General features: G+C 43.5%; 1 protein-coding gene across 2 annotated transcripts in view; it reads right to left on the bottom strand.

Moving 5' to 3' along the window:
• Nucleotides 1-20,491, bottom strand: part of ACACB (acetyl-CoA carboxylase beta) — a 1,895,698-nt gene that overhangs the window by 785,770 nt on the left and 1,089,437 nt on the right. For both annotated transcript variants that reach the window (XM_086943101.1, XM_086943102.1), the window contains one exon: nucleotides 1,102-1,222. In XM_086943101.1, the coding sequence (XP_086799227.1) occupies nucleotides 1,102-1,222 (121 nt within the window). The remainder of the gene's footprint in view (nucleotides 1-1,101; nucleotides 1,223-20,491) is intronic.

Below are 20,491 nucleotides of genomic sequence, written 5' to 3'. Positions count from 1 at the left end.
CTATCGGACCGGTCATGCCTTTCATTGCCTTGGCCATAGTCTTGTCAAACAAGGTGGTATCAAACTATATATTATGTATAGTTTGATACTTGGCTAACCCACATTGGAGATTAAGTAATTTAGATCTCTGCCCAGGAGACACATATTGTAAGGTCCACACTAACAAGTTTTTGGGTTTCTTAATAAAATCCGATAATCTATCAAACCCTACACAAGAAGGGAATACATGTCACCTTCTACGATACAAAGTGAGCGTGTTGCATCTCTAAATAAGCAAATGACAAGAAAATATCCTAAGAGTGGGAAAAAAACAGAGGTTTGCTGCAGAACCCACAATAATACTAAGTTACTAGAAAATCAAAGATGCTTTATAAAAGTATATTTTATTAAAGGTGAAAAAATATATATTTTTTCAGTTATTTTAAATTATTTGGAAAATATCATAGAACAAATCAGTTTTGAGTTGACATGCATAGTCTTTTTCAGAATGAGACCACATACACAATAATGCAACACAAAAATGCCCCCATCCCAAGTTGATCAAACCAAGAACATTAAAAACAGGACAGGAACCACTACCCAAACTAGTAATGGTGTCAAAAACTGAAAAATATGGGGAAGTACAATATACAACAGTAAAGAAGCAGTTTTTAGCAGACATAATATAGTAGGTGTCTGTATATACTATGATGATTACAAAACATTTATATGTAAACATTTTTAATTGAGTAACATTTTCATCATTTGCTTATGGAAAACGGAGGGAAGTTGAAACTTTTACATTGGATCAGGTTCTTCTAGTTCAGTCAATGCACCACTACGTAGCTCCTGTCACGACGTGTGGCCACCCCTTCCAACTAAAATCCATCAGAAGCAAAAGTAGCCAAATACTTCCTTTTTCTCTTTGGCTTACACATTTTCAACATTGCTAATACAAGGCCAAGAAATATTTGGCTGCACTGTACTAAAAATAGACCTTTCTTACAACAATGTATCTGCAATCAATTTCACTATAATGGCTTTGCATTTAATAGTTTTAAAAACAAGTATTTAGTCAGAAAGAGGACATCTTGATACATTTATAAAGTAGAGCAAGCCTACCATGCTGATGGTAATAATTTCCTCATAGGCGAGAGAGGACTCCCCAGCAATTGTACCGGACCCCCGTAGATTTTCCACTCCAAGCCCGTCTTCCTTTCCAAGAATGTCAGTAATGACATACCTGTTCCAAAAACAGAAAAGAATAAGAAAACAATTTCCCGAGCACAGACACATTAACCTGATACTGTTTTGTATAAGATGAAAACAAAGCAGATCTGTTTTCCGGTTACTGACAGTCTGAGCGGTAAAGTATAAATCATGCTTTGGACCGAAAACTCTAAAAAGAGAAAGCAGTGTATGCCTAATCAGTTTTAAACCATTGAGAATTTATTTAAAGTGGAAGAGAAAGACACATTGATGATTTGATACCCTTGTGAAAAGATACGTACCATAAAGAATCTGAGGTTCATTAAAATAAATAAGGTAGCTCCAAAGCCAGCATGCGAAAAGTAAATAAAAGATGCAGACCAATTGCTATTTCCAACTTCAGGTACTGAATCAAACAAATACAGATATGATTTAGAGAGAATGATCTAGCAAACATTACAAATTTAGAGGCAATGAATGCTTGAGCAAATCAATATGAGACTTAAACAATGCACTATTACTCAACTGATATCCCTTGCGCCCGCAAATAAACAGAAATTATAGTATTTCCCACACTTTCCTCTCTTTCTACTGCGAAAGTGCTGGTCTCCTATTATTCCAAGACCAAGCATGTGGCACACGTTGCTATCATCAGTGTAAAAGGAAAAACTCTGCATAAGGAGAACATTGGTAAAAATACAAGGCCAAAACCAGCCAGGAGCTGCTTGTGGTTTCTTCAGGAATGTCTGAAGTAACTTGGAGTGCATTCCAACACTTACTTTTGCCAGGGTGCATTACTGTCCCTCGCAGATTGTTTGCAGCCAAATAGAGGACATGACTACAAGACAAACAACCACCTGGAAAATATAACTTGGAAGGTTCATGGGATTTTCGGAGAGAGACTTATTACATCATCAAAATATATGAAACACCGTTAGTACAGGATTGATGTTTTGTCACATTTATGTTTTAATAATCATTTTAAGTTCATGTTGTTTATTTTGGTACGTTTTATTTTTAGTACTGCTGCACATTTTAATAATGCTGATTTATGTTTGGAAGAAGATAGTTTGTGTCGAGAGGTCAGAATTCATGTTCAGTTAACTGCTGTTGGAACGGAATTGCACATGCATTGTATATATGTGAATTTCTTTCATGTCTATCTTTTGGACTGGGTTTTCTTGTCACGTGATAAGATTGGTTTCACCTGTGGTGTGCACTACCAATAGGTTCATGCACGGCATGCTCACTTTGGGTATCCACTTCATGGTTTACAGAAACAACGGCGTTCACGGCGCAGAGACACTAAATATTCAGATGACATACTTGCAACACAGCAAGTTAGTTATTCGCTAAGTTTGATTTCTGTGCATGGCTGTTTACATTCAGAATAGTTTTTGCTTAAGGATCTTTGCTTTCCTTTACATTTTTCCTGGGTCAAACTGAGCATGTTTTTTAGGTCTCGCCTACACAGCGTGCATGCGCTACATAGGAGACCTTTTGCCGTCATTCAGCTCTTTTTCAAGCACTGCACTTGTGCTTGTGGTGGCATACACCTTGCGGGAGTGCGCAGCGGCACGCAACAAGCACGAGTGCAATGCTTGAAAAAGTGAAGCTTGCTCTGCCAAGCCTGTGCGCGCCTACTGCTGCAGCCTACCCACCTTTTTTTTTAAAAACTTTGAGCACGAGGCGCAAGCTTGTTTTTTTTTGCTTTCAGCACGAGCCGTGCGCGCTTGGTCCTCTAGTTTTCCCCTTGTCTTACTACTTGCACCTCATGCTTCTAATTTTCCTGTATGTTTGCTGTCCCTAAAGTTGCTTGTTTTCACTGTTTGTCTTTCCACTTATCCCTGAGTCTGCTTGCTTTCTAGCCTCCCTTCTTTGGCTGCTTTCCCCTAAGTCTGCCGTTTCTGATCCTTAGCCTGCCCTTTTACCGCAGTCTGTCTGTTTTGCCCTCAAGTTTTTCCATGTTTCCCTCGAATCAGCCCATGTATAATGATCTCTTTCTCCCCTCAGTGTTGCCTTGCTCCCCGGCAGTCTCTCTGCTCTCATCTGTCACCGCCGGTCTGTTCTCTTTCTCCCCAGTGTTGCTGCTCTCCATGCATGTCTCTATCCTTGTCACCCTCATTCTCTTCTCTCTCCCCTCAGTCCCCCCACTCCCCACGCCCCTTCAGATGTCCGCTCTCCTCTCTGCCACCCTGCTTCTGTTCTCTTTTTCTCAGTTTCAACACTGTTTCTGCTGGTTCTTCTGCCCTCCTCCCCGTCCCCTTCATTTTTTTCTCTCTTCCTTCTGCCTCTCGTTTTTAACCCTCTCTCTCTCTGTCAGTCTAAGCACTCACCCCTTCCACCCTTGTTATGTTCTTTCCCCCTTCAGCTCTCCCTCTCAGCGCCTCTCCTCCAAGTCTACGCTCTCTCTGCCAGTCTTGCCACTCTTGGTCAGTTCTCTACCGTCAGCTTCTCTTCAGTCTCACATCTCTCCTCTCTTATTCTGCCAGCGTTAGTCTGTTCTCTCTCCCTTCTGCCTCACCTCTCTCCCTGCCAGTCTTTGCTCTCCTTCCTGCCACACTAGTTCTGTTCTCTCTCCCTTCAGTCTCGCCGCACAGCATGCCACTCTCTCCATCTGTCCACCTTGTCTCCTCTTTCTCCTCTCACCGTTACTGCACTCCCAATCCCTCCACTCTCCTCCATGCTGTTCTTTCTTCTCCTCAGTCTGCCTGGATCAGGGGTCAGAAATCTGTGAGGAGCTATAAAGTGATGTATAGCAGATTCATGGTTGCTGGGGAAGCTCAAAACTCATTCTTTTAATGGGAATTAAAAAGATTCCAAATGTGCAAAAGGTATATTTCTGATGTCAAAGACATCCAGTCTTGTGCGTTGTGGGTGAGACTCAAACATTTGGAGGTTAGTTTGAGCTCTGTCTCACTCAAGGCATTTGCCACACTACCTGGGAAGAGTGGAACCTGGTCTAAATATACCTCTTTTCAGACCTCTGCTTTCTGCAAAGCAAATCCTGGGAGCTGCAGAAGTTTCTGGAAGCAACACCATGTTTGGGGAGTCCTCCTACAGTGTTCTTTCTTTAAGGGGAGTAGCCGCTTTGAACACTTATTCCTACTGCTCCACAGATGTTGTCAACCATTCGTCTTCCTTAGTCTCGTTTTTGTGTTATTCTTTTAATTTTACATTCAATTTGATTTTTATCGATAAACTGATATCAATTCCTATCTTGTCATTCATGTCAAAGTTAAAATAGCAGTGCTTCCTGTGATGTTCTAAAATATGCCAATTAGTACTCTCATTAACTTTTTTTTACTTGAGAGAACTGTGATGGACTTGTTCTCTCTTTCATGTGCTTCACTCCACCCTCCGTGCTGCTCCCTTTCTTGCATACTGCCTTCCCTTCCTCTGGCCTTTATATTTACTTTACACACCCCCACCCTCTTGCCAGCCAATCCAGTCTGTCTTTATTCATAAGAGGGTCTAGCAGCAAATAAAAGTCGCCCACACGATTTTTAAGCGTATGTCACTGTATGTTCTGTATTCTTCTTCGATTTTTGCTTCAGGCCTGCCTTGAAGCATGTTTTGTGGTCTGCTCTCAGATCTGTATTACCAGAGCATTAACGGAAACGTAATGACGATTACACCACATCATTCTCATGCACTGATGCAGAGCAGTATTATCCAAATGTCTCAGCCTCTCTGCACACCCTGCCAATGAACACTCAATGCAAGATGCCTCTGCACCTCCAAGTACAGTCTAGGCATAGGCGATTAATAATCCTGGTGTTGAGTTAAGAGTCCCACAAGTGTTTACTGGGAGAAAGCTACAGTATGCCCATCTCATTACCCCTTCAACTTCAGCCCAGTCTTTCCTGTGTGGCCACTAAGCTCTTTTTATTGTGCTATTTTTGCTTTTCTCTGTTCTCTTATTTGCAGCACTAAAGTCGCTGCACTGTTTATTTGCCATCCCCTTACTGTACATTTATTTATGTATTTGTTTTAGATAATAATACTTTGTAGTATTGTAGTTTGGAATTGGAACTTAGGCAGTCATCAGAACACTGCAAATTCGTGAAAGTAAATCACAAAAGAGAAAAGTATCTGAAATCAGGAAATACTCTATTCTGTACCTTCAGAAATCCAATTAGAAAAACAAGAACCCCCACTAATTCTAAGCATTACAACAACTACAGAAAAGCTTTTGCGCTGACAAATCCCCAGACCAGGGAATTATTCCCCACTGATATTCAGACTATCAGGCCCACTTTGCCTACAGTTTATTGTCCACTGCCGCTCCTTGGGGGCTTGATACTGGAGATTATTTCTGGTGTCTAACCCACTGCATTGTGAGCTGACCTCCATCTCTGAATTTTTGACATGGTCACACAGAAAGGTGATTTTTATTCAGTTAGTGGCTTGAGATGCCAGAGTTTGATGACTTTCCATTCTGTAGGTACTAGAGATGAGTGTCAAAATGCATTTCATGTTGCCTTCTTGAGATCTATTTGGGTGTCATTTAAGCAAATGTTCGCCAGAATCAAGTTTCCATTACTTCTTATTGGGGTTTTATGTATATACTGATAAAGGCAGAGTCTTGATTTTTTTTACAGGACGAGATAATCCTCTTCTCCATGCATCATTTCACAGTATTGAGGAGTCTATTGCAGTAAGCCATCTTGAATTGTCAGTGAGATTTTTACGTCCTTTCTCCCTGCAGTATTTGGGGTTAGTCACTAGTTTCCTTTCTGTGATTCTTGTTAGCAGCTGATTACAGCTGTGCTTGGTCTTGAAAGCTCTATGCCTTGGATCAACTTCTCTTCAAGCTATATGTATACTTACGGCCTTACAATATGACCGGCTTAATCTTCTATGAGTTACAGTGTTCTCCATTCTGCACTGCAGAAAGACACTGGAGCAGCCCCTGAGCCACTTTATTCACTCTATATGTTGCAGTGTCATGGCTGGATCATTACAATCTCTCACAGAGCTATTGCTCTTTGTGCATGTATTATTTATTGACCCTTGGACATAATCAATGTGATTATTTAGTTTTTAGAATGCTTTAGAGATTTGGGAATTTCATGTTTAAGGTGACTCTGTTATATCTTATTTTACTAAAACTCTTTTTTGATTCATTAGCCTGTATGAAAGCAACTCCAGATAAAGAAGTTAAGACTACCAGTTTTACAAAAAAAAACACTTTAGGTATACTTCTCAATGCAGTGCACCTATTAGTGGCAAAGCTTCTTTGTTAAAGAAATACACCTTTAAAAAAACAAATTAAATAGACTTTATTATATTTTCATTAAATAGCACAGACGCCCATCCTTTTGGTGTGTGTGGCCATTTACCACTGGCACTTGAAGTAACAACACAAGTTGTAGCACAAATGATAATGTGCTACATGGCTAAATACTTTTAAGGTCCCAAAAGCGATACCTATTGGCTATGCCAATGCTTGTTTTTTTTTGTTTCCGCACCTAGTGTGAGGGTTTGAGCACATTTACTTTTCAGACTGCATGTTTCACAGGTGGTTTTCGCAGATGTTTTATAGGGTCCTTTAGTATTTTTGCTAGGCTTTCTTTTTGTTTTAGTTAGCCCTGGCGAATGTATTGTGTGGATAGCGGTATGATTACCTAGGACAAACCGAGCATTCCATGTGCCGATGGAAGATGCCTGGATGGGCATTTCTTGTGAACTGAAAGTTGGGAATTATACAATTTTACTGTGAAAGAACACATTCTGCAAGAATGACTTGGGCCCAGTCGCGCTTGATCTTTTTCAGCACTCTGGGCAGAAGTGGTATGGGCGGAAAGGCGTATAGAAGACCACAACTCCACTCGCGACGAAAAGCGTCACATAGCGAGTGCTGCCTTGGAAATTCCAATGCGCAGAATTGCTGACATTGCACGTACTCTTCGGTGGCAAATAGATCTAACTAAGGCTCCCCACTGTTGTAAGAGACCTTGCACCACCTCCGAGTGAAGATGCAATTCATGATCCATCATGCACCTGCAGCTGATTTCGTCCTCCTTGGAGTTCAGTGAACTTGCCAGGTGTTGAACCACCAGGGATATGCCCTGATATTCCAGCCATGTCCAGAGGCAGAGGGCCGCTTGACATAGGGCCACGACCCCACCCCGCCTTGTTTGTTGCAGTACCACTTGGCGGTGGTGCTGTCCGTGAATACCTGCACTACTCTCCCCCGGACAGAGGGAAGGAATGCTTTGAGTGCAAGACGACTCACCCGAAGCTCCAGAAGGTTGATGTGGAGCCCGAACTCCGCCGGAGACCAGAGGCCTCTGATCTCCGCCTCCCCCATGTGGCCGCCACATCCCAGAAGTGATGCATCGGTCACCACTGTGAACTCTGGTTGGGAAAGGGAGAGGGATCTACCGCTGACCCAATCCTGCTTTAATAGCCACCACTGCTCTTGGTGTGCAGTGCCCTCCAAGATCTGGATGCAATTGGACAGGTTTCCCTGATGTTGTGCCCACTGGAACTTCAGGTCCCACTGCAGAGCCTGCATTTGCCATCTGGCATGATCCACAAGCAGGATGCAGGAGGCCATCAGGCCCAGTAGCCGGAGGGTCATCCTGACCGAAACCCAGGATAAAGGCTGAAAGAAATCTGAATCATAGCCCGAATATTCCAGACTTGCTGGCTACTCGACTGCCCTTAACAGATAAGAGTGGGTACCCTGGGTGAGACAAGGGCACCCAGATTAGAGCCCAAGCCATGGGGATGGGATCCCTGGCCCAAGAGCAGGCCGCGGGGTCCCTCACCTTTTAAAAAAAAAGCTTTTATTAAAAAAAGGGCAGGCCCCTCCCTTTTTTCAAAATAACGTTTTAAAAAAGAAGAGGAAGCACCAGAGTAATGAGGCCCCCGGGGTGAAAATTGCACAGGGAGGGGGGCCACGTAGCCCCTCTCCTCTTAATATTATTATTTTTTCATAACAATTTACTGTGTCATGAGTGATGTAATATGTGAGGTCATAAGCAGGGCATTGCAGGTTCGGCAGCTAACTATAACTGCTGAATTTCACTGGTTTTCTAGGAGTGAAACCTAAGCCCAATTATAACATGTGGTCAGCATGCGTCTTAGCGCTAAAAGATATGTATTTTCAGTATCTTCGTGATCCCAACCCTTCTCTCAGTGCAGGTTGGCGAGGTCAACAGAGGCTGAGGGAAAGGAAACTGAAGTGTGTCCCCTAATCATGACCGCTTTTAAACCTGCCCGTCAGAATCGTTGGGGAACACGAAGACACTGACAATACGTATCTTTTAGCGCTAAGACGCATGCTGACCTCATTAAAGGTACAGTGGGAGTATAAGGAGCTTTTTCTTGACTCCCACGACTTTTTATCTCACTTTTTCAACGGTCCTGACAAAGCACAGAGGATCCATTAGGGACCCGTTTTTATGTGGGATAAATGTTGACCCCACCTCACCTTTGCGCCACATTCACGGGCAGAGAGCAGCGGGAGCATACTTATTCCCCCCTATATATTTGCTATCTAGGTTCAGCTCCAGCCCCCCATGTTTTAACTTATCTCCCGGACCCCTTAATAAAGTTGTATTGGGGATCTATCCAGATAATTTTATCTTCACACACATACACCTTCACGAGGCCCACACAACCGCACTCACAACTGCGGCACCTCCTAACAAAAGATCTCGCGGGGGACTGCAGTGCCACCCCCACGAGGAACAATGCCTGATGATGAAGCACGACACCCCTGTGTGAGGGCACCAATTCTAAAAGGAGGAATTCCCCCACTTATCTCTTTTCCTTGTCCCCACCGATCTCTGCTTTTCTCTTGGAGACACCATATCTCAACCAGAATAGGTTGGAGAACTCGCTTTTGCTCTAGGAATAGTCACCATCCATTGTGATTACATGCATCCTTGGGAGCACTGGTACTGGACCTGTTCTTTTTCTTTATAATTGCTCTCAGTCCCTCCCTCTATTTCTGTGTTCCTAACTACAACGTCCCTGTAAACATTAGTTTTGTTTCAGTGACTCGACACTCTCACACACACACCTATACACACACACACACACACGCACATATACACACACACATATATACACACACATATACACACACACACATAAGTGATTTCAAAATACTGAAAAACGCATTTCATCTACTCTCAGGTGAAGAGAAAGAGAATACTTGGTGGCCAAAGGGATGAATAGATTTTGATTTAGAAACCTTCATCATTTTATATCCATTTTAACAAACTTTTAAACATAGGCGGTTTTTTATTTTTTTCATCACATGATTCGCGAGGAATTGGGGGAAAATGAATGTCCCTCAATTTGTTAAACAGAATGCCTGACATTAAAAGTAATAAAACTTTAGTTTTTCGTATCATTATGAATGAAATAGTGGCTTAGAGTATATATTCTGTACAAGGTTGTACATTTCACCATTCAACAATTTAGTCCTTGACGTGGGCGGACATGTTGTAGCTGGTGCTCGTGGCGAGAAAAGGACTAATTCTCGCTAACAATGTTTTTATTTTACAAAAAGTTGTACTCTCAACGCTGTGGCACTGCGATGGGAGTTTCCTTCTCTCCAAGCTATGCCAACCACATGATGGGTTGGTGGGAGAAGAACATAGCTTGGAGAGAGGAAAACAACCAGTACACTTCCCTAGTAGCTCTTTGGCTACGATTCATCGACTATCTTTTTTTACTGTGGAGAGGAACAGAATCAGAATTCTTGGAATATATGAAGATTTTAAACAAGATAGGACTTAAATGTACCCATAACATCAATCACAAAGAGATTGATTTCTTGGACACCAAGGTATACATCAAAAAGTATAAAATACACACAACAGTCTAAAGGAACAAAAATACGCTACGAAACACGGTTCGAGTTTTCATCCTCAATCCCTCAAAAAGAGCATCCCATATGGGGAATTTATTATGATGAAAAGAAATTGTTCAGAATCAAAGGAAACGGATATCAAATTCAAGGAAACCAAGAACCGAATCCTCCAAAGAGGGTACAAACACAGAAATATCTATCAGGGCGAACAAAAAGCAGGATTAAAGACCCGGGCAGAGACTCTGATAGACAACAGAAAAAGCAAAAACAAGCAAACAGTCGATGGATCGGCCAGCACACCACAATTAATCCGCAATTAATCTTGACCTACAGCAGAGAGAGTTTTCAAATCAAACAAATTGTAACCAAGTATTGGAGTGTCCTTAAAAAAAGACACTGACATTGGCCACCTAGTGGGGGATCATCCCCTGATATCATACAGGAAGGCACCATCATTATCCGATACACTTGTTAACAGCCACTTTGTGATGAAAAAACAAGAATCATGGTTACAATGTAATGTAATGTAATGTATAGGCATTTATATAGCGCACTACTTACCCGGAGGGTCCCAAGGCACAATCAAGTGAAAAGGGATGTGTGAAGTGCATGTAAGGCCTGTAAGATAGGAAAACACTTTAATTCAATCAAAGATCCTAAATGGCGCAAATTTGATACCAAAGAGACCATAACGTGTGACACCACGTATGTGGTATACTTAATTGAGTGTCATTGTGGAAAAAGATACATTCTGCCTACTGAAAAGGAGGATACTGGAGCATATACGAGCCACTGTTAATCAAGACATGTCCTATGCCATGGCAAAACATGGCCACCCGAGAGGAAAAATGTGGCTCGACATGAAATACTCTGGCTTGGCCACCATCCAGCCACATGAGAGGGGTGGAAACAGAACACTCAAGTTAAGAAGACTCGAATCAAAATTAATTATCAAGCTAAAAACAAAGATTCCCATAGGTCCTAATGGGGACAAGGAAATGAATGTTCAATTATGAATAACAAAATTGACACTATCTGTGGACATTGAGAATCTGTTCAAATTCAAAGAACTATGACCAATTGATGAACATGTAATTATAACTTGCATCCATGAGAATGTCGTTTATGAAATGTTAGGGTATTTGTTTAGTACTAGTAGTTCTTTTTCTTCTTTTCAGCACAAGACTTTCCTCTTTTATAATATTATAATTATTTACTTATTGATTTTGAGGCAAGACATAGAAATGGACTATAAGATGCACTAAGCAGTCGTCTAGCTGGATACCAAGTCTATAAAATGTCCAAAAAAAAAAACAGTTGCATTGCTATGCTTTAGGGCAATTTGTCTAACATACTGCTCACTAACCAATGGGATAACTGGGTATTAAAGAAACCATTGTGAATTTAGGCACTGAGCCTATATCACAAACCCAGAACAAATGATTATTATTTTTCACAGGCATCAATACCAAATCCAGTCGGAACAATAATAATCAATAGAAGCACCAGTATGGACTTCATAATTGAGGAGTTCAATATGAATTACATAAGCAATTGGACCACGCAATATCACCCGGAAAACGGGAGGAGACTGTATTAATTGACAGAAATATGAGACCGATTGGAAATAACAATGTATAAAGTTGTTAAATGCTGCCTTGAAATGCTGCTACAAACATATGTGCGTGCTGAAAGAATGTGATCAATAAAGCTAAATTGTAAACCTGAACTACCAGTACCACAATGCCTCATAACGGGCAACAGTGGATACTGGGTATATAAAGTGTAAGTATTAAGGGAATTTGTAAACTACCGTGACCAAGAACGTGAAGTTCGAAACGCGTAGGAGGAGGAGAGCTTTGGTCCAAATAATGAGCTGAAATCTACTGAGGCGTGTGCCGTGTATTCTTCATTTGTTGAAACAAGTTTGCACATTTATATACTTTCACAGTGCTGACATCCTGGCTGCATAGACAACAGTTAGCAGGAAATGAGCAATTTCGTGAATGGAGTACACATAATCTTCTGCATCAGTGTATCTAAGCTGAGCTAGCCTCATTAAAGAGAGGGCTATATAACTAAATATCAATATGTTCAAATAATGAATATGACTGTATTCATGTTCAGGGAGTAGACACATTTCGAGACAATTTAAGGTACTATTGCTGTTCCACTTAGATTTGTGGGAGGTTCTGCTGTAGGAGGACAGAATTAATTCAAAGATGTAAATGTTGCCTTATGGAATCTGTTTTGAAGGCTCCAAGACTATAAGAACAAGTTACTTACCTTCAGTAGACTTCGATCCAGAAGAACGATGGTGATGGCTCCCGACCGGTCCCTAGACCTCACACGGGACCTTGAGCGGTGCAGAGCCGACTGCCGGACCTCCAGTAACTTTCGGGACCGACAGTCGGGGCACGACTTGGGGTTGTGGTCGCGCCCCAGGCAGCAGAGACACTTGTGGTGCGGTCCGTCACCGACATCATCTGATGACAGTCCCCGCAAGACTTGAAACCGGGCATCCCTACGACACCAAGAGTCGATCGACTTGAAAAAAACGAGACGAAAAGCCTCAAAAACACAGTCAAAAAATGACTCTGGGTTCTACTCTCAGCGAGCGAGGGCGGCGTCAAAGTAGTTGTAGCAACATCATCTCGGCGACCACGACGCCAACGACGGATGCGGAGCCACACAACGCCACCTTCCGACACGCAGGGGTACTGCTGACGAAAACTTTCCGGATACAGTCTGACGCCCGGGGGTAATTCTAAGGTAAGGAATTTATCACTTTGTGTTTCTTTCAGATAAATCAGTCAACGCAAGATCTATTGGAATAGAACAATTTTGAGATAACTACCATTTTAGGAGATTTTGAAAGCAGTAAACCATTAGTGCTTTAGTACAATATGGCACGCATAGGAGAGTGCCCCTTTTTGACATGGCCACTTTCATATTTTGCCTGGTATTTGATGCAATTTTGACTGAAGCGCACAGGGTTCCTGCTACCCAGGACCCCAGTGCCAGTTCTCATTCCATAAAACAAGGTAACTGTTCAATTGTACGCCGACTGGCAAGATCTTTAGCACCTCTTTAAGTCCCTAGTAAATGGTACCTCTGGTACCTAGGGCATGCGAATTAAAGTGGGTCTCTAAGGGCAGCAGCATGCATTGTGCCACCTTAAGGAACTCACCACCAAACTCATTCAGACTGCCATTGTAGGCTGGTGAAATGGTGCGAACAAATGTGAAAACACAACATGGCAACACACCCTGTGTGACATGCCCACAGACACTGCGTGCAATATATGTAATGCACCCCTACAGCAGGCCTTATAGTCCTAAGGTAGGTGCATTATATTAAATGTGAGGGCATATCTGCATGATCCGATATGTCCCTATGCTGTATAGGTCAATTACTGGATAGTACAAGTTAACAGTGAAGCCATCTTAAGTATATTTACTAGGCACTGTTCATTACGAGTTCCCCAGCTACATGATGTCTCTACTGAAACCTATGGCATTTGGTATCAAACACCTTGTCTTGATAAATCCATACTGAAGCCAGTAGTGGATTTATTAAAAATGTACCCAGAGGGCTCTTTGGAGGTGCCCGCTGAAAACCTACCAGCCTCTTAGTGTGCTTGCTGACTGGTATCATCCAGTTTGCCACCACAGATATGTTCGGACCTCTGCAGGTGATAGTTGATGCTCTCAGAGGCCAGAAACAATATCTGGTCCGGAGGAAGGTGTTCACACCTCCAGCAGGATGGCTAGTGATTTAGTGTATCATTGCGAGGGGCTTCAAAGCCCCTGCTGCCTTTGATATGGAATCCGACTTACCCATACCTGGGAGATGCCACCCACTGAGCTGAAGCCCATTTAGCAAAAGGACACATGGGAAATTAGCTATGGAGTAGTCGTGTTGCACCACTAAGCTAGTCACAACACCCCAAGGTGGGCTGCCAGATGTGCTCCAAGAAAGAAGGATTCCACCATCTTCATTTTAGTGGACTCTGGGTTAGGGTTATGTCCACTCCCCACAGGAAGTGGGCATATAAGGGGTATAGTGACCCTAGGGGTGCAAAGCACATTGGCTACCACCCTTCCCTCCCCTTAACAGCCCTAAATGCAGTATTTAGATGGTCACACTGACTCCATGAACTTAGTTTCGTCTGACTTAAGAAAGAAGAGGACAAAGAAGAGCCGAAAAAGGGAGAACTGTGGACTGCTGATGGACTTTGGCACCAAATCCTGCCTACCTACTCCTGTAAAGGCAATCGAGACAATATGACTCACCCTGCAGATCTTCATCCTCCAAAAGCCTCTGAGGGCCTCCAGCACTTTGCCAAGCCAGTGCCAGAAGTGGAGGTGTCATTTCTCTACAGCCTGCAGGCACCTACTTAATGTCCAGTTCACTGTTCTGCTGTTCGCTGGATCCACCAATGCAGCAGCCACACAGGAGGAGGTCACCATGCTCCAGAAGGTCAGATACATCTCCTCACCAAGTGTGAAGATGCCAGGACTAACCGGAGCGGCCCTGCACCAATACCCGGGGTACCGGACTCCTTGCAGCAACCAAAGCTTGTTTGAAGTCCAATCTGGAACCCAATACCAAAAAGACTAACCAGCCAACGAGGTGGGTCAGCATTGCAGAGGTGAGCACCGAGAGTGGCCCAGCTGATCTGCTTTGGCCCCTTCTCTGCAGGTCTAACCGAGAACCGTGAGAACTTTTGACACATGGGCCCAGCCAGTGGAATTTTGAACATTGGCCCCATAGCACCTTAAAACCTAAAGGGGACACCCGCAATCTAAACCCCCTGGACGACCAATTATATCCAGTTGTGGTAGCCTGTATGAACACATTTCTGTATATGTCGACCACTTTCTGTCCCCAATTGTACCAACCTTGAATTCATACATTACACGGGGGACTTTTTACGCATATTGATTGACACACAATGGCAGCCCACATATCTACTAGTGACAATAGACGTCATCTCATTATACACCTCAATTGAGCATGAGATAGGCGTCAGAGCAAGGTGAGGAGAGAGAGTTCTCCCAGTTAATTTAAGGTCCAGAGGGGGGAGACAGAGACAAGCAAATCATAAGAAATACCTCTAGAAGGACCTATATTGCTTTTACAAGGAGTAAATCCTAACAATGTTCACAAATAGGGGGATGCCAAAGAGGAAAATTAGGACATCAAAGTATTATCAAAACATATTTTTATTTGCTTTTTCAGATATTTTAGTTTGAAAAAAATGCATGGGGGCCTCTTGCGCCCCCAGCATAGCCAATATATATATGGGAGAATTTGAGCTCAAGAACATCTTCAATGAAATCGCACCATTCTTCGAAAACATCTCCAGATGGCACAGATTTATTGACGATGTCTTCTTTATCTGGTCGGGGACAGAAGACACGCTAAAAGAATTCATTGAATGGCTCAATCTGGCAGACACAAATCTAAAATTTACCCACAATTTCTCATCTGACAAGGTAGAATTCCTGGACATATGGATACGACACACAGAAGGAGAACTAACAGTCGATCTATATCGAAAACCGACAGCTAAAAACACCATCTTAGAACATGGAAGCTTCCACCCAAATTGTCAGAAGGATTCCATCCCATTTGGGGAATTTTTACGGATAAAAAGAAATTGTACAACCATCAAAGATTTCATGACACATGCAAGCAAATTAACAGAACGCCTACTTGCAAGAGGGTATCCCAAACGCCTGATACGCAACTCCATGAAGAGAGCAAAATACTATAACAGAGATGTCCTGCTCAATCCAACACCGAAATCCCCAGAACAGAAGCTTGTCTGTGTTTTAAATCACTCAACTGTCAACAACAAGATAAGAAAGGTGATCAACAACAACTGGAAGATACTAAACACTAATGACTAGGAAGGAGCATTATGTAAACCAACTATAGCATTCAGACGAAATCAAAATCTACGCGACAAATTGGTACACAGCAGATGGAAAAACAAAGACACAAACAAACAGAGCACAATTGATGGGAACCCACTACCCAAAGGAAACTACAAATGCGGCAACTGCCACGCATGCGATCAAATAATCCCAGGCGACAAATGGACATATGGCCAAAAAAAAGGAAATCTAAAAGAAATTACCAATTGTAGAACTGCAAACGTCATATATCTCATCAAATGCCCATGTGAGATATGGTACATAGGAGAGACGTCCAGAGAATTTCGTACGAGATTCTCTGAGCATAAATCTGCAGTCAGAACTCAAAAAACAAATGCCCCTATGGTACCCCATTTTCTACAATATGGCCACACAGAGAAAGATATGAGATGGCAGATTTTGGAACATGTCCATGTACAGGCGCGCAACACCCATTGGGCTCACCGGGCTTCAGCCCCCCCCGTCGCCTCCTCTGCCCGGGCTAAGATCACACGCACTGAAATGGTGCAGGAAGGCTGCACATCCGATCCAGAAGGTGATTGTTTAAATGCTTTCCGAGAGGCCCAGCAGCCCGAGCCAGACAGCCAGCCTCTGAGCAGTTTCAGCGAGTGAACCGACCACCCTGCCCCCACCTCTTGTGTTTCCTTTTGGAGTGGCGCAGAGGTGAAATCCTTGCCTGAAGGCAGGGATTTCACCTAAGCACTTGATGGGTTGTGAGCATGGGGTGTGAAGATGTGCACAGCAGGGGGAAGGCATGGCCAGTTAAGGTGATGCTTTTCCTTTGTAAAGGAATTTCTGCTGGCATCTTAGCCCAGGGGGTACTGTCTGTGCACTTGTATAGATGTGTATTCCATACAATTGCACAGACAGCAAACCCTTGGCTATGACACCAGCAGGAATTAATTTACAAAGGAAAAGCTTCACCTGCACTGGCCATCCCTTTCCCCCTGCTGTCTGTGCATTTGACCCACATTGATCTGCACAGTGAGACCTACGGGAGGGGCTGGATGTCAGGACGCAGTGCTGCTGATCAGCCAGACTCCGCAGTATAGTATCAGAAGAGCAGGCAGCAGTTTTTTGTGTAAGTGTAAGTTCCAGTAACTTTAATGCATTTTTCAGCACAGCATTACCTACTGCCTGCATATCTAGGTTACTGTGAATGTTGTTCTTGACTTACATACATAGAAACGTCTAAGACGACAGTCCCCTCTAAATATGCAAATGTAGTGTAAGTTTGTAGTGTTCATTTTTTTTGGGGTGCTATTGGGTAATTTTAGAGTTCAGGGTGGGTGTGGGTTTTATGGTGCCAGTGAGTAATTTTATGGTTCAGGGTGGGTTACGGGTGGGTTACGGATTGGGGTGCAAGGGGGTAATTTTAGGGTTCTGAGCGGGTATGGGTTTTGGGGTTCCAGGGGTAATTTTAGGGTTCAGGGTAGGTATGGGTTTTGGGGTGCCAGGGGACATTTTAGGGTTCAGCGTGGGTATGTGTTTTGGTGTGCCAGGGGTAATTTTAGGGTTCAGGGCAGGTGTGGGTTTTGGGGTTCCAGGGGACATTTTAGGGTTCAGCGTGGGTATGTGTTTTGGTGTGCCAGGGGTAATTTTAGGGTTCAGGCAGGTGTGGGTTTTGGGGTGTCAGGGGGCAATTTTAGGGTTCAGGGTGGGTATGGGTTATGGGGTGGCAGGGGGGAATTTATGGTTCAGGGTGGGTATGGGTTATGGGGTGCCGGGGGGAATTTATGGTTCAGCATGGGTATGGGTTTTGGGGTGCCAGGGGTAATTTTAGGGTTTAGGGCAGGTGTGAGTTTTGGGATGTCAGGGGGCTATTTTAGGGTTCAGGGTGGGTATGGGGTGCCAGGGGACATTTTAGGGTTCAGCGTGGGTATGTGTTTTGGTGTGCAAGGGGTAATTTTAGGGTTCAGGGCAGGTGTGGGTTTTGGGGTGTCAGGGGGCAATTTTAGGGTTCAGGGTGGGTATGGGGTGCCAGCGGGGAATTTATGATTCAGGGTGGGTATGGGTTATGGGGTGCCGGGGGGGGGGGAATTTATGGTTCAGCATGGGTATGCGGTTTGGGGTGCCAGGGGTAATTTTAAGGTACAGGGTGGGTGTGGGTTTTGGAGTGTCATGGGATTAATTTTAGGGTTCAGCGTGGGTATGTGTTTTATAGTGCCAGGGGTAATTTTAGGGTTTAGAGCAGGTGTGGGTTTTGGGATGTCAGGGGGTTACTTTAGGGTTCAGGGTGGGTATGGGTTATGGGGTGCCAGGGGACATTTTAGGGTTCAGCGTGGGTATGTGTTTTGGTGTGCCAGGGGTAATTTTAGGGTTCAGGGCAGGTGTGGGTTTTGGGGTGTCAGGGGGCAATTTTAGGGTTCAGGGTGGGTATGGGTTATGGGGTGCCAGTGGGGAATTTATTGTTCAGGGAGGGTGTGGGTTATGGGTTGCCGGGGGCATTTAAGGTTCAGCATGGGTATGGGGTTTGGGGTGCCAGGGGTAATTTTAAGGTTCAGGGTGGGTGTGGGTTTTGAGGTGCCATGGGGTTAATTTTAGGGTTCAGCATGGGTATGTGTTTTATAGTGCCAGGGGTAATTTTAGGGTTTAGGGCAGGTGTGGGTTTGGGATGTCAGGGGGCTATTTTAGGGTTCATGGTGGGTATGGGTTATGGGGTGCCAGATGGGAATTTATGGTTCAGCATGGGTATGGATTTTGGGGTGCCTGGGGTAATTTTAAGGTTCAGGGTGGGTTTGGATTTTGGGGGGCAAGGGGGAATTTATGGTTCAGCATGGGTATGGTTTCTGGGGTGCCAGGGGTAATTTAAGGTTCAGGGCGGGTATGGGTTTTGGGGCTCCAGGGGGGTGATTTTAGGGTTCATGGTGGTATTGGGTTTTGGGGTGCCAGGGGGTAATTTTAGGGTGTGGGGTGGGTATGGGTTTTGGGGTGCCAGGGAGGGATAATTTTAGTGATAGGGTGGGTATGGGTTTTGGGGTGCCAGGGGTAATTATAGATTTCAGGGCGGGTATGGGTTTTAGGGTGTGAGGGGGTTAATTTTAGGGTTCAGCGTGGGTATGGGTTTTGGTGTGCCAGGGGTAATTTTAAGATTCAGGGTGAGTATGGGTTTTGGGGGGCAATGCATCAAACTAACAAAAATGTGTGCTTTAATTGTTGTCCATTTTCAAATGCAGAATTCACCACATTTTTTTCTCAGCTTGACCTGAGCATTAACCGATCCTGATTATCTGCCATTTTAGTTCCGCCCCATTGATTTACATTAGCCACGCCCCTTCATCTGCCATGTTAGCCCCCCCCGAAATTAAGACCTAGTTGCGCCCCTGTCCATGTACCACCAGGCAAAGAGTCAGTGAATGTCCGTAAGAAGCGTGAGACATTCTGGATACACCATCTTGACACAGTTCGCTATGGACATAACGAAGAAATTTCCTGGATAGTGACACTATAACAGCATGTATGACCTAGTTCCCAAAACCATCTGCCAACATATAAGGAATTTTCCCATTATACTACCTTTATATAAATATTTAGCCCATTAGTGGCGTTTTGAGAACCATCTCCACACCGGGTAATTATGTACCTCCACAAAGTTCACTGGGCCCCCATCACTTTTACTTTATCTTATTCTTTCTTAAAAATATTTCTAGTCAAAAAATAATTTCTGTCAGCCATTATAGGTTCTTTTATGTAAATAATCTTATTCTGACAATCATATACGTTTTTTTCTAACAAGAATTACAGATTCTCTCTGTCTTCAGATTCTATCTGACTTTATTTTCTCTCATTTCCTTTTAGCCTTAGTCACGGTCTAATCACGGGGACCCATTCCAATATGGCCCCCTCGAACTGCTGTACTTGCAGTCGCTCAACTGTGTCTAGCTCGATTAAAACTAAAGAGCCTCTACACCAGTCCCATGTCTATGTCTACACTCACTCAGCTGCAAACAATCTCCTTTAGCAAACCGGCGTCTTACCACATTATTTAAACTCGGCGTTTCTACCGCTATCATCTATCTTTCTTCTGAAGACAGACCCAGGAACCCCATACTACGGTTTCAGCCCTCGCCTAATAAGGTAAGACTTCAACCGCGCCACGCAAGCACTCTTAGTGTTAAATATAACACGTTTATACAATCGTTCGTAACTTTAAACTCTGTCCTCACTCGCTATCTGCAAACTGTGATGACTTACTGTGAAAGCTTCACATAGTCATCTTAAATTCCTGACAGAGCGGTCTAATGTGTGCGATAACAGGCGTATGACAAGTTTAACAATTAACTTGTGCCTCAGTAACTTTTATGTCGGCACGCATGCGCGTACTCAGGCACTTTCATCATAACACGGTATCCGTTTCAAAAGTAACAATTCAACTGACATTACCCTACGCTCTTCATAACTGATAGCTGCATTGCAAACCTTTATTCAGGTTCCCTTATGAAATGCTATGCACGCATCCCTGCCCACATCACCTAATGCTTACTAGCAATCTAATGATAGTGTTTCTTCTACAATCGTTAGC

This window comes from Lissotriton vulgaris, chromosome 11 (genome assembly GCF_964263255.1).
Source record: "Lissotriton vulgaris chromosome 11, aLisVul1.2, whole genome shotgun sequence".
NCBI classification, from domain to species: domain Eukaryota; kingdom Metazoa; phylum Chordata; class Amphibia; order Caudata; family Salamandridae; genus Lissotriton; species Lissotriton vulgaris.
This window is presented reverse-complemented; position numbering and strand designations above follow the sequence as displayed.